The sequence below is a fragment of the Octopus bimaculoides genome, chromosome 28 (genome assembly GCF_046866305.1).
Source record: "Octopus bimaculoides isolate indiv1 chromosome 28, ASM4686630v1, whole genome shotgun sequence".
Classification (NCBI taxonomy): Eukaryota; Metazoa; Mollusca; class Cephalopoda; order Octopoda; family Octopodidae; genus Octopus; species Octopus bimaculoides.
In genome coordinates this window covers 13,867,907-13,885,489 of record NC_142955.1, presented here as the reverse complement: position 1 = coordinate 13,885,489, position 17,583 = coordinate 13,867,907, and the positions used below count along the sequence as shown (strand labels likewise).

Here is a 17,583-nt window from a genome sequence, read left to right as displayed (position 1 = left end):
CATATTATGCTTTACATATAAAATATATAAAATATAAAAATATCAGTAATTATAAAGATATATAACATATAGCAATAGAAATTGGGATTATCCCAATTTGTATTGCTATATTTTATATTTTAATAATTACTGATATTTTATATTTTATATATTATATATGTAAAGCATAATATGTATATGTCGTATGTATATTGTTATAATTGTCCTTTTAGTAAATAAATAAATTGACATAATATAATGTCTATAAGTTGATGAATACCACCTATTGATCCCCTCCATTTTCTTATTGCTCTATAAATTGATGGTAAAATAACTCTTTACTCTCACCCATTAATTACACTTGGTAATGTAATTGCTATGCAATAAAAAAAACACTTGTGTATTACTAATTGGGCATTCTACCAGCAATATATTGGATAGATATTGTCCCTTAGTTGGTTGGATTCACAACCTCTAACTTTCTTTGAATATATATATATATATATATATATATGTAAATATTTGTATGTGTGTATATATATGTATATATATATATATATATATATATATATATATATATATATATATATATATATATATATATATATATATATCACGGTAGTCCAACAACGTCGCGGGGGGAAGTTTGTCAAGTCTTACCTTCTCCTCAAAGCAACATAGAGATTTCAATTCAGTAACCCATCTGTAAGCTTTGCAGTGTGTGTATGAGAGAGAGAGAGAGAGAGAGAGAGAGAGAGAGAGAGAGAGGGGGTGAGGAGAGTGAACATTGCAAACAATGAATGAAATAAATATGAAATGAAAAATCGTATAAAGGGGCATTACTACAGATGCATTCGTCCCACCAAGTTTGTTGCCTTGTAACATCCAGAAAACGGATACTTTTTAACAAAATTTTCTACAAATTCCGCATAGATGTGGTTTCAGAGCATATAGGGATTTATGGGAAGGAATTTTCCGAGGGGGTGGGAGCGAGGAGTTTCGGAAGATTCACACGATCTGAAATTTGTTCCCTCATAATTTCCAGGAAGATGGGTGTCTTTTAATGGAAATTTATACAAGTCAGAGCACAAAGACAAACGAAATACCGCTAAGCGCCATGTCCGGCGTGCTAACGATTTGGCCAGCTCGAACAACAATGGTCAATATAAGAATTAACTTAACCAGCCAGCCTTGTCCGGTGATTGTCAAATGATATGGGCACGAAATTTTTAGACGTAATATTGTAAGATTCAGCTAAATTAATATGTCAAATATTTATTCTAACCCAATGAATTTCCTATATTGTTTGCATACCACATACAAACACTATTACAAATCGTTCAACATTGATACTAGCTTTTAAGCGATGAGTTAATGATAGCTTAAAACTGAGCAACATGTCTACAAATCCATACTCGTCGCTTCGTTTTTAATCGTGTTATTTTCCAGATGACTTACTGATATATTTTTACATTATTCATAGGAATTGTATTTCCTAGCATAAATAAAACATTTAACTTTTGTCTAGAAATAAATCTATATATATATATATATATATACCGGAGTGAGCACATGAAATGTGCAACAAGGTGGAAAAAAGAGTCCTCAAATACCAGAGGTAGAGTAATATATATATATATATATATATATATATATATATATATATATATATATATATATATATATATATATATATATATATATATATATATATATATATGATTATAATGGAGGTTAATAGAAGTCATTAATTTAAGCGTGGTTCATGTTATAGATACAGTGATGGCATTAATAGCTTCATTGTTGTTGCTTGAGTTTTAACAATGGACGACAATTCGCAGCTGCTGTGGTGGTCGATTGCTGTGGCGTAATGTGGTGTTTCGTAGTGGGTGTTTTGGTCTTGTTTCTTTGGATACCACGTATAGCAGTCCTTAAAGGGAAGCACTTGAATACGACAATGATGGCTGTGTGAAGTGGTACGGTTAAGGCTTTCTTTCTTAAGTCTCTGACGTTGGTGTGGTGTTTAATAAAAGTCTTGGTTATGACACTTGCAAAGATATCGACTCAGCGTGACTATGAGAACGGATATGTGCATGTATACGTACACAAGCACCTCAAAAGTAAATAGATATAGCTCGTTGTACTGTTTCATCTGGACTTAAGAATATATTCAACCACTACCGTGGTTGAAAACCACATGTGAATCGTTGGCGATTTTTTTTTCTCCTTCTTCCTTTTCCATTGGACTTTCCTCTTTCTCCTGTTTCTGAAGAAGAGCTTTGCTCGAAACGTAAAACTACCTTTCTTTCCTTCCCTGAGCTTCTGCTAATACTTTACAATGTACCACATTCTCGCATTGTTGTTTATATATATATATATATATATATATATATATATATATATATATATATATATATATATATATATATATATATATATATATATATGAAAAGAAATATGAATGGAAAATGCTTTACTGATAATTTTTCCACTTTAATAATTGAACGTTTATAAATTTACAAGTGACTCTGTTACGAGTTTCCCGCTCAAAAGCGGTTTTCAGACTGATGTGTGTGTGTATGTATGTGTGTGTGTATGTGTGTGTGTGTGTGTGTGTGTGTGTGTGTCTGTGTGTGCATCTAAAGTAGATAGATAGATAAGTGAATACATATGCATACATACATACATACATACATACATACATACATACATACATACTTTGGAAATCATCTGCCCACCAGACACGAATGTGATTTGGAAAATACAAGGTAAAGAGGACATCTATGGACCATTGATAAGGCATTTGCATATCCAGTACTCAAGATGCGCTTCCAGTTTCATACCAATTAACAGGACACATACCAACCCGTCCGGAGTAAAGTATGGCAGAACTTAGAACTTTGTGAAGAGAATGCACATTCATAATCCATAAGCTACAAATGATCGCGATATCTGGGGGTATAAAAATTTGCAAGACCTTCTTAAGATTTTAAAGGCGATGGTTAAAACAAGATGTTTTCCTTCACAACCTTGCTACGAAATCGGTGAACGGTCAGAATTTACTCGAAAATTAAAAAAGAGAAGATATACACAGAACATCATCGTATCAAGCAGACGAGAATCCCGAAGTCAGTCAATGTTGGATCGAAGGTTTATTGTGGCGAGGAGGTGGGGGTATTGATCAGTTGAATTGTGAGCATTGGTGGCGGTCGACTTGGTATTGGCCGATAACAATAATAACAACAACAATTAACACTCGGAATAGCGGCTGGTGTGGATATCCTGCGATTGATTAGTTCGGTTTCATTCGAATGAATATGGCCATGGAATCAGCTGTTCCATATCCTGAAAGTAACAACATTATCATCATTATCATCATCATCATCATCATCATCATCATCATCATCATCATCATCATCATCACCGCCATCACCACCACAGCGTGAGTAAGCAGCTTGATAATAGCTTGCCTTGTTACCAAGGGAAACAGGCACCTATATATGTCTGTAGCTTTCGATTGGCTAAAATTACGCAAAATTTGCTAACGTTAAGTTATTAACTCTTTATTTGTTGTCAATGATTACTTTACGAAACTACACCAATACACCAAATATGAAATTGTTTGGAACAAACATGAAAGAAATTGAAAAGTGACAGCCAGAGGAGATCCTCTACTACTACTACTACTACTTATACTACTTCGATTACTACTACGACTACTATAGTTGCAACTACTATCACTTGTAGTATCACTTCCATCAATACTATTACCATCATCACTAACACTGCTCCTATTACTACTACTACTACTACTACTACTACTACTACTACTACTACTAACACCACCACCACCACCTCTACCACCACCACCACCACCACCACTACTACTACTACTACTACCAACACTAATACCACCCCACCATCTTTACTACTACTACCACTACTTCTACCAACACCAACACTACCACCATCATTACTACTACTACAAACACAACCACCCACCACTACCTATACTACTACTACTACTACTACTACTACTACTACTACTACTGCTGCTACTACTACTACTACTACTACTACTACTACTACTACTACTACTACTATTACTACTACTACTATTACTACTACTATTACTACTACTATTGCTACTACTATTACTACTACTACTGCTACTACTAGGCACTTTAAAACAGCAAAACTCATGAAACACACGTATACACACATACAGACAGAAGCATACCCACTCCTCACAACACACACACACACACACACACACACACACACACACACACACCCTGAAGCCAATTAGCAACATATACTAATATGGCGGGGGTGGTGGGAGAGAAAGGGAGAGGGAAAGACATTACATTTGTAGTATGAGGGACGAAGTACCATTCCCCTTCCCCTCAGGTTCTCATGTAGCGTGGACCTGCCAGCTGCGTTACATCCGAAAACACCCTAACCGCCTAACCGCTGGCCAGAACCTAAAGGCAAATTCCTTCTAGATCGTACGTCCACGCACGTCAGTACAGCCCGACCACCCCGAAGCAAAGAGGTCCTACTTCGCTTTCACCTCATCCCCCACAACATATAACTAGAAGAGAGAGAGAGGGAGGGAGGGAGGGAGGGAGGGAGGGAGGGAAGGAGACGGACAGACAGACACACAGATAGAGAAGAAAATGGCTGAATGAACGGAAGAAGCATTAAAACGAGATAAACATTAAGACGCGTCTAATGTGAAATAAATCGGCGTCGAATGAGAGACGCTAAACAGACGGCGCCAAAATGGCTGTAGTTCCCTACGCTTCATACACAATAGACTCAGCTCAATCTAACTCACTAAAACTTCGAAACAGAAAGCCAAGGTGATAAAATAGACAGACGACGAAATACTTACCGTTATGCCATATGGTTTTCGCCTTTGTATTAGAGTATATGATTGAAGGGAAATAGCTTGACCTTTCCCAAGTACATACATGGAATTTTTCATTAATACACAACCAGCCGGCATCACCGGGACATGCGTTGTGAAAAGCTGACACATAGAATCGGCGGATGTTTCTGTGGGGAGAAAAAATATAAAAGGGCTGGTTTTAGATCTTTTTGTTGCTTAATCTCCGCAATGTGCATTACTTTTTCAGGAAAGGCATTTATTAATTTCAACGAAATACAAAACTCTAATCTTCTTCAAAGTAAAATTCTCTGACTTAAATAAATATGTTGTAGCGCTCCAGCCATTTCGTGATGGCCGCATGGAAGTCGTTCGAAGTGAAAGTGCCAAGGATTCTTGTTACGGCTTCCATCTTCAAACCGACTGCCCCTGGAGGTCTCCTTCAGATTTGGGAACAACCAAGAGTCACAGCGAGCTAGGTCTGGACTGTAGGGAAGGGTTAAGACCAGTTCCGATGTCCATCTCTTTCAAGTAGTTGGTTACCAGGATGTTCGTCATTCACCACCCTGACAACAAACTTTACACAAATTTTGTGCATGTTCAGATCTTCATGAATTGACGCAGGCCTGGCTTTGGGGTATAAAGTTTTCTTCACAACCACATGGTTCCGGGTTCAGTGTCAATGCACGGAACTTTGGGCAAGTGACTTCTGCTACAGCCTAGGGCCAATCAAATCTTGTTAGCGGATTTGGTAGACGGAGACTGAAAGAACCCGTCGCATGTATGTGTGCGTGTATATATATATATATATATATATATATATATATATATATATATATATATATATATATATATATATATATATATATATATATATATATACATACATATAGTTTTCAGTCACTACGAGGATATATAAGCCTCTTATTGGAGGGTTTCATCCAAGTTACACTGATTTAATATATTATATTGTTGAGAAATATCTCTTCGGTATAAAAATAGGTGTATTATAAATATCAAATATTATCAAGTAAGAAAAGGGAAAGATTTAATGGATCTAAATTAATTTATTAACATTTTTAACAAGGCCTACAATTGTTTCAATTCACAACATTGAATACAAATTACAAACATTGTCCGACGAACGGAAACGTAAAACTCTGAGTAAGAGTTTCATGATATTTTTGCAGCTTCAATAAAAAAAAGCATATTGCTCTACCTTCGCTATTTGAATGCTATGTTTTCCACCTTGTTTTACATTTATGTGTTTATTTGTGCATGTATGTATGTATGTATGTATGTATGTATGTATGTATGTATGTATGTATGTGTGTGTGTGTGTATGTATGTATGTATGTATGTATGTATGCATGTATGTATGTATGTTTATTTATGGGGGTTTATGTTTGAATGTGTGTGCGTTTGTTCCCCACTATCGCTTGACAACCAGTGTTGGTGTTTTTACGTTCCCGTAACTTGGATGGCTAGAAGGATGGATAGCTAGCTAGCTAGATAGATAGATAGATAGACAGTCAGTCAGTCAGACAGACAGACAGACAGACAGACAGACAGACAGACAGATAGAAAAGTAGGTAGATAGACAGAGAAGTAGATAGATACATAAATATGTGGATAGGGTAGACACATAGATAGATAGATAGATAGATAGATAGATAGATAGATAGATAGATAGATAGATAGATAGATATTCAAACATAATCGTTAAATAATAATCTGTATATAAAAAAGTACTCGTGTAAAGAATATAATACAAAATTTATTTTCGATTTCGAAAATAAATTCAAAATAAGTCGTGACGAATGCTCTGTATCAGGAATTTCGGAGAAAAAGAAAAGAATTGAGAACATCCATCTTGAATTTCACTTTCATTATTTCTTTTTCTTAAGCGGCTCTGAAAGGGTTTAAATTTGAACACGGAATCTAAAGCCAATTGAGTAATATACAGTGATAATGATGACCTACACAGCGCCAGCCATTGAGAAAGAATTTTGGGGGCTTGTTGCTAGATCATTCCATGGGGAACTTTTCAGGTTTTTAGCAGAGAACCAATTTTCAAGTGTTGTATTTCGTCCATTAAACACCATTGTTACTACAGCTGTTTTCTTTTTGTATAGCACAAGTTTCACCTAAAAAAAAAAAAAATTTACATTGCAAGTTTTACATGTACATGCCTGTTTGTATGTGTATGTGTGCATATGTGAATGCGTGTGAATGTAGGTACGAGTACGTATGCGTGTATGTGTGTGTTTTTGTTTATATATATATATATATATGTGTGTGTGTGTGTGTATATATATATATATATATATATATATATATGTATGTATGTATATATACTGTGTAGGTACAGTCTTTTGTAAGGTTGTTGTACGGTAGCAGGTGGTTTGGTTGGTAAACAGAAATGTAGGTTATATAGGAGAAGAAAATTGATATAATAACATTGGGAAGCTCGTGGTTATCGCTGGTATGTCTTTAATTAATTAGATAACAAAGAAGGAAGAAGCAGAGATGAAGGTAGCATTTACGATCGTTTCAATTTACTGGTTTAAGTAAATGTCTTCAGAATGCGAATATAGATAGGTGCATCGGTTAGGATGCGAACATAATTGATACATATGTGATGGTAATGAACCTACACGACAAAGGATTATTATTTTAAAAAATAGTGAATGTAAGTTGGTGTGTGTGTATAAGCATATGTACATACAACATGTGTGTGTGTGCGGCGCATACATGCCTGATCAATTGGAAGACTCTTCCAGATGTCGAGTATTGGATGTCGGAAGAAATTAGGACAATAAGCTCCATTGCACTTGTCCACTTTCCAAGTTGAAGGACTTCCTATATTGAGTATGGAATTATAGATTAACGAATTTGCTCCCACTGATATGGCATAAGTTTTAATCCATTCACTACCTGAAATAGTAATAATAATAATAATAATAATAATAATAATAATAATAATAATAATAATAATAACAATAATAATAATAATAATAATAATAATAATAATAATAATAATAATAATAATAATAATAATAATGGAAAAGTATAGAGAGAAGACCATTGGTACGACCACAAACCTGAAGGTATCTTCGAAAATAACAATGCAAAGATCCTATGGGATTTTATGATTCAGTGCGACCATGAGAATTCGAAGCCAGATATAGTCTTAATTGAGAAAGAAAACGAACTATGCTGGATCATAGATATAGCATGTCCAGCTGACAACAAGGTATGTGATAAGGAAGAAAGAAAAGTCGAGAGGTATAACAGGTTAGCTTGGGAGGTTAAGCAGTTGTGGTCGATGAAACAGGTAGCAGTAGTACCAATAATTGTCGGAGCCCTGGGAACAGTGAGTAAAAATCTTGTGAAGTACGTGGAACAAATAGGGGCTGTAATAAGGGTGGAGCACTTGCAGAAAACAGCACTGCTTGGGACCGCTCGAATACTCCGGAAGGTGCTCGAAAAATAAGAGGTGATATCTTAGTTCACTGGTAGTGAACAGCTGACACTGTAGTACATCTCCAGCGTTAGAAGCTGTGCAAAGGCAATAATAATAATAGTAATAATAATAATAATAATAATAATAATAATAATAATAATAATAATAATAATTCACTTACTTCTGAAGTAGGACATCTCGTTGCTGTCATTCGTGCTGACGACTGTCATTATATTTTTCGGTGAGTAATTCTTACAAACATGGCTGACTTTGTTGTAAGTGAACAATTCGGATTGACTCTTCAGGGAGATAGCGGTACATGCCAGTAGATTTCGTGATGTGGAGAATTGTTCTGTTGGAGATGTCTGAAGGTAACCATAGGAATACCCAGGAGGCAAACGTTTGTAGTGGGCTTCATTAAACTTCTGATCTGAGGTAACGGTCAGAATTGTTGCTAGGTTTACTAGCAACACGATGGTCATGGTTGTACCGGCAGATAGAAACTGGTACATCCTGCTCTAGAATCAGCAGAAACAGAGACAGAAAGAGAGAAGTAAAGAAAAAGGTAACGAAAAGCATGAGGTACGTAAGGGAGGGAAACAAAGAAGAGGTACGGTGGGTGGGGGGCTTGAAACTTCTATTACTCTGTCAGTCTGAATGTTAACATCTTACAACATCTTGTATTTCTTACTTTCTAGTGCTTTACTAGGTTCATGTTCATACCGTTTATCAGTATGTTTGAATCCTAGCTTTCTACATTACTCCCATTATTATTTGGTAGAGCTCTATTTGACTTCTTCAAGTTTCACTTGAAAAGGAAATCAAGAGTGGAGAGTGAAGTGCTGTCCTCGAGTGAGTTTATTGAAAGGTGGGTGAAAGTTGCAAAAATGGCAAGAGTGGACGGTACCTCTCTAAGTGTAGACCTGGGAGTCGTAAAGAAGGAATTGGAGAGGACACTTGCTACTGGGATTTCAGGGAAATCTTGGACAGTGGGGTTCCTCGATTATCCCTAGAGGCCTTCCTGTATCAGAAGGGCCACATCTCTATCATCCTCTCGGCCCCTTTTTTTAAACCTTTGTATGTTATGTATATGTCCCTTCTTCAGTGCATACTGTGTATACTTAATTTCTTTCCTCCACCCCCTTTTTTTAAATCATTTCATTATACAGGGTGTCCACAAGGTCTGGGTACATGGAGCAAATAAAATCATAACATAAACAATTAAATATAAGAAATAATAATTTCTTAAAGTATGTACTAATCCCCATGGGGGTACATGGAGCAAATAAAATCATAACATAAACAATTAAATATAAGAAATAATAATTTCTTAAAGTATGTGTTAATCCCCATGTACCCAGACTTTGTGGGTACCCTGTATGTAAACCCCCACATTTTATGACTGCCTTTGTATCGTCTCCCTTTGTTGCAAATAAATGAAATCATCATTATTATTATTATTATTATTATTATTATTATTATTATTATTATTATTATTATTATTATTATTATTATTATTATTTTATGTTTGACTTTTGTTTTGCATTTGTACAAGTTGGATCCAAGTCTCACCCAGAGACCTTAAGAGACAACAAGTTAGAAGTTCATGTAGGTGTTATGCCTAGGGTACCATATATTTGGATTTGTACAGTTTTGTTCAAGTGAATGTTTAAGAAACCATAAGAAAATTATGTGTTTGCTTTAAAATTTGAGATCACATAGACAGTATTTTACGTAGGATATGGGCAGTTCCCATGAGCACTATTTTTTGAACTTCAGCCATTTTGGGGTTTCCTGGAATCTGATCTAGGTAGTAATCAGCCCGTTTCGCTGTCATTCCCAGGGCACCTATGACAATAGGTATTGTTTTCGTCTTCAGATTCCACATTTTGCTAATTTCTATTTCAAGATCTTTATATTTGCTCAGTTTTTGGTAGGTCTTGACAGATACGTTTATATCGATTGGGACAGTCATATCAATGAGGAGGCATGATTTTTGTCTGAAGTCTTTCAGTATGATGTCTGGCCTATTTGCGTCTATCTTTCTGTCAGTTTGAATGGTGAAGTTCCAGAGGAGTGCAATGTGATCATTTTCAAGTACTGGGGGTGGTTTGTGTTCCCACCAGTTTTTATCATATTATTATTATTATTATTATTATTATTATTATTATTATTATTATTATTATTATTATCATCATCATTATTATTATTAATATTATTATTATTATTATCATTATTATTATTATTATTATTATTATTATTATTATTATTATTATTATTATTAATATTATTATTATTATTATTATTATTATTATTATTATTATTATTATTATTATTATTATTATTATTATTATTATTATCATCATTATTATTATTATTATTATTATTTTATGTTTGACTTTTGTTTTGCATTTGTACAAGTTGGATCCAAGTCTCACCCAGAGACCTCAAGAGACAACAAGTTAGAAGTTCATGTAGGTGTTATGCCTAGGGTACCATATATTTGGATTTGTACAGTTTTGTTCAAGTGAATGTTTAAGAAACCATAAGAAAATTATGTTTGCTTTAAAATTTGAGATCACATAGACAGTATTTTACGTAGGATATGGGCAGTTCCCATGAGCACTATCTTTTGGACTTCAGCCATTTTGGGGTTTCCTGGTATCTGAGCTAGGTAGTAATCAGCCCGTTTCGCTGTCATTCCCAGGGCACCTATGACAATAGGTATTGTTTTCGTCTTCAGATTCCACATTTTGCTAATTTCTATTTCAAGATCTTTATATTTGCTCAGTTTTTGGTAGGTCTTGACAGATACGTTTATATCAATTGGGACAGTCATATCAATGAGGAGGCATGATTTTTGTCTGAAGTCTTTCAGTATGATGTCTGGCCTATTTGCGTCTATCTTTCTGTCAGTTTGAATGGTGAAGTTCCAGAGGAGTGCAATGTGATCATTTTCAAGTACTGGGGGTGGTTTGTGTTCCCACCAGTTTTTATCATGGGGCAAGTCCAGGTTTTTGCATATTACCCAGTGAATATATTGTGCAGCTCTATCATGCCTGTTGAGATACTCTGTAGGCGCAAGCAGACTGCACATGGAGACAACATGATCGATGGTCTCATTTTGTTGTTGGCATATACGACATAATGGGGAGCTGCCGTTCTTTAAAATGTTGGCCTGGTAGTTCTTTGTAGGTAGGCATTGATCTTGGGCTGCTATGATAAACCCCTCTGTTTCTGATTTCAATCCAGAGGCCATTAACCATTGGTGGGTAAGGGCTTTGTCAATATCTGCATTATTCGCTCTCTTTGGGTATTTGCCATTGAGAGGTTTTCCATGCCATTTTTCAGTCATAATAGCTAAGGCAGCAATTTTAGCACGGGTTTTCAAGCGCTTAGCTTTTTCTGTAGGTGTTTCTAGTTCGTCTAATTCTTGAATTTGTTGCAATTGGAATTCACTTAGATATTCCTTTGCCTGTTTTGTTACTGAGTAAGATGCTTTCTTGCTTTCATATTTTAAGACAAGTTTTAGCATCCAGTCCTCAGAGTTTTTCATATAGGTGTCTAGGCCAATTGTGGCTACCTTCATTGATAATGCCAGCTGTAGTAGTCCTCGACCTCCCTCTTTTCTTGGCAGATAAAGACGTTCTATATCTGCCTTAGGGTGGTGCATTCTATGCATTGTCAACAGTTTTCGTATTTTTCTGTCAACATTACATATTTCAGTAATTGACCAGTTAACGATGTTGAAACTGTAAGTCACAACTGGTATGGCTAGAGCATTGATCGCTTCGATCCTGTTTCTCGCGTTCAGCTCTGTCTTCAGTATTGCTCTCACCCTGCGATAACATTCTCTTCTGATCCTTTCCCTCATCACTGAGTGCTTGATATTGTCCCCTTCAATTACCCCTAGGTATTTGTAGCTCTCCGCTGGTTCTAACTCTTTTATGACATTTTGCTGGTCAAGGTTCACATTAGATGTATTTGTCATTTTTCCTTTGATAAAGATAGCTTTTGCACATTTATCAAGGCCAAATTGCATCCTGATGTCATCACTGAATTGTTTAACAATCGCTAGTAGGCCTTTGAGTTGTTGGTCATTTTTTGCAAAGAGCTTTAAATCATCCATGTAAATGAGATGATTTATATTTTTATCAAATATTTTATAACCATACTGTGCATCATTGAGCAATTTTGAGAGCGGTATTAGGGCTAGACAGAAGAGGAGTGGTGATAGTGAGTCACCCTGGAAAATGCCACATGAAATTCTTACATCTCCAGCATTTAGAGATTCATTGTCATTGTTCAACATCAGTGTGGTTCTCCATGATCTCATACTTACAGATAAAAAGTTTCGCAGAGTAGGAGCTATTTTATACATTTCCAGACATTTCCTAATCCAGCTATGTGGTAGGCTATCAAAGGCCTTTTTATAGTCTATCCAGGCTATTGACAAGTTTTTGTGTCGCTTGTGACAATCTTCTAAGATCATCTTATTGATGAGTAGCTGATCTTTACAACCATAAGATCCACGTTTACATCCCTTTTGCTCATTAGGAAATATGCTACTTTCTATTAAAAAACTATAGGTGTACTCGGTTAGGACAGATGTTAGCGTCTTATACATTGTTGTTAAGCAGGTTATGGGGCGATAATTTTTTGGTTCGTTTGTTTCCTCATTTTTTGGAAGCAGGAATGTTAAACCATTAACTAGCCAAGAGGGCATCAAACTAGGATTTTGCAAAACATCGTTGTAAAGTTTTGTTAGCAGTTCATGGCTTTCTGGGAAGGCATTCAACCAGAAGTTAGGAATTTTATCCTTTCCTGGAGACTTCCATTTGCTTGACCTCCTGAGAGCAGATCTTATATCTTCTACCCTGACCCCCTCCCACTTTTGCTCCTCTAAGGAGTCTAGGTCTGTAGCTATTCTATCAATCCAAGGGGCCTTTTCATTGTGTGTTTTATCTTCTGCCCAGATTTTATTCCAAAATTCTTGCACTTCTTCTTTTGATGGGACAGACTTTATTGTTACTGGTGTTTTCCCTATCTTCCTGTAGAAATTTTTGGGGTTATTTTTGAACATGTTATTATCTCGGAAGAATTTAACACGCTTTTCATACCTTGCTATGCGGGCAGCTTTAGCACATACCTTTTGCTTGATGGTTTCTATGGTGGCATCAATGTCAACTATGGTTTTCATGTTATATTTTTTCTTTAGTTTTTGGGTCTTTGTAGGTTTGATACTCTTGTCAAATTTAAGGTTTTTCAAACATTCTATGTCAGATCTAAGCAGCTTAATTTGGTGTTGAATGCGTTCTTGCCAAGAAGGCTTTTTGTGGGAGTGTTGTCTTTTTCTAATCTTTTCACCACATAGAATCGTTGAGATTCTTGCGGATGCATAGTACAGGTGGTTGAGATCTGTAATATCAACATCATTAGCTGAAATTATATCCTTAAGTGCAAGGCGGATTTTACCAATTATTTTCAGGTTTTGGTTAGAATTGCGAATTTTGGGGAGAGTGTCGCGTTCATTCATACTAGTTTCTTTAATTTTCAGCCATTCAATCATGATTTGATTTTTTAGATCATGTAGTTCTGTTGCGTCGATTTCTGTATGACTTCCTTCATCTATTTGATTTTCACCTGCCTTTGTGTTTATGGTTGGTTCAGAGAGTATTTTATTTTGCCTATCAGTTACCTTAACTCTTTCAATTATTACTGTATTTTCATCAGCCTTGGGCTGGTTTATAATTATTTCCTCTGTAGTATCTTCTTTAGCTGCAGTTTCATTCTTTTTATCCTTTACTGCTTGCTTAATTTGGTCAATCTCTATTTCAGTTAGTAATTTTTTTTTTATAATGTTTCTTCTGACGTTGGCAAGTTTATTACTGTCTATGTAGGGTCTTACTGCAAGGTGTTTCTGTCTCCAGTTTAAGTAGGTTTGTACAGTATTAGATTTATCTGTAGGGAAATATATGGCACGGTAGAAGGCTCTAAGAACTTCTTTATTATCTTCCCTAGACCATTTTTCATTCTTTATCTTTTGGTTATTTGATGACGAGCATGGATGGCCATCTGTTGGAATATTCCGGTTGTGGGGTACTTCCAGCTCCTGTGTGTCGGGAAGATTTGAACCAGTAGCAGATTTCTCGTCTCGGATCTGGTTCATTATCCGAGTAAGTGGTCCTTTATAATCCGGTCTATGACCATTGCGGTTTATATTTTGTTTTATTAACAGTGAGGCATAACAAGCTTCGACGTTGACGCTAGGGGACGGATCTGTCTGTTTAGGGTAAGTTTTTTGAGACAACACCGTCTCCGAGCTTTCGTGACGTAGCTTCTTAAGGCTAGCAGATCTATTTCGAGTGAGTGGCCCTTTGTGATTCGGTCGATAACCACTCTGGTTTGTGATCTGCCTTGTTATCATTGAGGCATGACGAGCTTTATTATTATTATTATTATTATTATTATTATTATTATTATTATTATTATTATTATTATTATTATTATTATTATTATTGCCTTTGTTCAGCTTCTTACGCTGGAGATGTACTACAGTGTCAGCTGTTCACTACCAGTGAACTAAGGTAACACCTCTTATTTTTCGAGCACCTTCCGGAGTATTCGAGCGGTTCCAAGCAGTGCTGTTTTCTGCAAGTGCTCCACCCATTATTGCAGCCCCTATTTGTGTTGTTATCTTTGTTGGTCTTCTTCAGAGATCACACAATCTTATGATCGTGAGAGACCTTAACCGCTACACCACACATCGTAAACTTAAATCTAACACACACACACACACACACACACACATATCTGCATACGGACGCATATACACACGCAGACTCAGACACAAGCACAAACATCTGCGCACGTATGCACACGAAGTATTTAGATTATGAAACAAAACTTACCTTTGGCGGGGCTTGAGGCAGCACCACAGCTTTCAGTGGGCAACGGGAGAATTTGTTAAATCTGTCCGCTATGACTGTCCAATAATTTCCTCGGCTGGGATGACCGTCCACTTATATTAGTAATGTTCCAAAATATCAAGGTTGGCCACAAACTCCAGTTATATCCACTACTTTCAGAAGTACAACAAAAGTCAGCACTGGCTGTAAATGTCAAACCAGATCTCCTCCAAATGCCAGTATTATTCACCCCTTTCAAATGTCGCCGAGGTCAACTTTGCCTTTCGTCTTTTTGAACTCACTGACGAGTACCAGTTGAGCAAAATTCTGTGTTATTGATTATCCCGTCCTTACAAAATTTCAGGCCTTGTGCCTATAATTGAAAGTATATTATCCACTGCTTTCAAAACTACAACAGAGGTCAGCACTGACCTTCGGTATTAATCCAGAGCTTCTGCAAATGCTATTATTCGCTGCTTTCAGAATTACCACGGAGGTCAACACTGTCTCTAAATGTGAAACCGGAACTTGGGTTTTCGAACTGTCCTCTGATGTCAAGAGTATCCGCTTCTGTAACAAATATCTGCTGATATCACATCTCTGTACAATAGCCAATGATGTCCACTTTGGTCAGCATACTTGATTGGGATGAATTCTGTTCAATTTGCTATTATATCTCCGCTAATACACTACAAAGCAAGGTATGTTACGTGCCATTATGAAAAGACACGCTTCACTGAGCACATTCGATAAACAGACGCGTAATCAATAAGATGTGTCCGTTGTAGTTGTAGTTGTAGTGGTGTTGCAGATGACGGTGGTGATGGTAGGTGCGGTGGTGTCGGTGGGGTAGGGTGATGGTGGTATTGTCGCGGTGCTGGTTCGCTGGTTACTGAGGGTGGGTGGGTGGAGGGGGGGGGGGGTGTGAAGGCTGTGATGTTTATGGTAGTGGTGGCGTTGAGGGGCGTGGAGTATTGTAGAAAATATCGGTGATTCGTAATCATTAAGTGGTTTAAATATACAGAGATACACACACACACACACACACACACACACACACACACACACACACACACACACACACACACACACACACACACACACACACACACGTATCATAGCAGAAGTTATTTTTCATGTAATATGGAGCTACAGGTGTTACTTAATTACTATACCTTGCAAACAGATAATTAGTGCAGATCTACAAAGCATTATTTATGCATAAACATATCTATCACTTACAGGCGCATGCACGGCTGTGTGGTGAGAGGCTTGCTTCCCAACCACATGCTTTCGGATTCAGTTCCACAGTGTGGCGCTTCGCTCGAATCTCTTTTACTGCAGCCTCGGGCCAACTAAAGACTTGTAGTTGGATTTGGTAGACGGAAACCCAAAGAAGCCCGTCGTAATTGTGTGTGTGTGTGTGTGTGTGTGTCTGTGCGTGTATATGTGTGTTTGCGTGTATATATGTGTTTGTGTGTATATCTTTGCATCTCTCTTTGTCCCCAACATCGTTTGACAACCGGTGTTGGTTTGTTTACGTCTCGTAACTGAGCGATTCGCTAAAACAGACCGATAGAATAAGTACCAGACTTTAAAAGAGGCATAAGTCCTGGAGTCGATTCATTCGACAAAAAATTGTTGCCCCAGCAAGGCCACAATGAAGTGCCTGAAACAAAGTAAGAAAGGTCGACTTTGCCTTTCATCCTTTCGGGGTCGATAAACTAAGTACCAGTTGCATACTGGGGTTGATCTAATCGACTGGTCCCTTCTCGAAAAGTTTCCGGCCTTGTGCCTATAGTAGAAAAGAATATTTCTCCATTTTCTGTTTTCTTTATATATACATAAATTATATATAGGGTTGTAAGTTTTTTTTTTAAATCCACCACCAGTGGCCTAGCATGCGTAAAAACTCAATAGACAACATATTCTCAATATGAAATAGTGTACATTTAAACACAAGAAAAAACTACCTTCAATAGGTAGTTTTTACACGCTAGAAGAAGTAGTCAAAACGACCAAAACCATATTTAAGAGCAAGGAATGAAAAATTATTTTATTATTTTAATATATATTACTTAGTATTTTTATTTTAGGTCTTTTTAGTGTATTTACTTATAAATTTTTCTATATGTGACTGTGGATTTTCATGGATGAATTCAAGAATTGTGGGTTTTTTTTTCTAAATTATATATATATATATATATGTAAATAAATTGAATTTAACGCAGGTGTTATTCAAATTTGAATAACACCCGCGTTTAACTCCATTTATTTATTTATATATATTATACAAAATATTTCATGTAAACCCCGACTTTCTACCTTTAAAAACAAGG

General features: G+C 36.3%; 1 protein-coding gene across 1 annotated transcript; it reads right to left on the bottom strand.

The window, feature by feature from the left end:
• Positions 1-2,451: 2,451 nt before the first annotated feature.
• Positions 2,452-15,901, bottom strand: LOC128251093 (uncharacterized). The gene is made up of 6 exons (XM_052977468.2): positions 15,248-15,901; positions 8,518-8,854; positions 7,629-7,807; positions 6,854-7,017; positions 4,877-5,040; positions 2,452-3,324 (listed from the first exon to the last, which is right to left on the bottom strand). Exons 2-6 carry the CDS (start codon positions 8,846-8,848, stop codon positions 3,272-3,274), a joined length of 891 nt encoding a protein of 296 aa, XP_052833428.1. The 5' UTR covers positions 8,849-8,854; positions 15,248-15,901; the 3' UTR covers positions 2,452-3,271.
• Between the last annotated feature and the right edge of the window lie 1,682 nt (positions 15,902-17,583).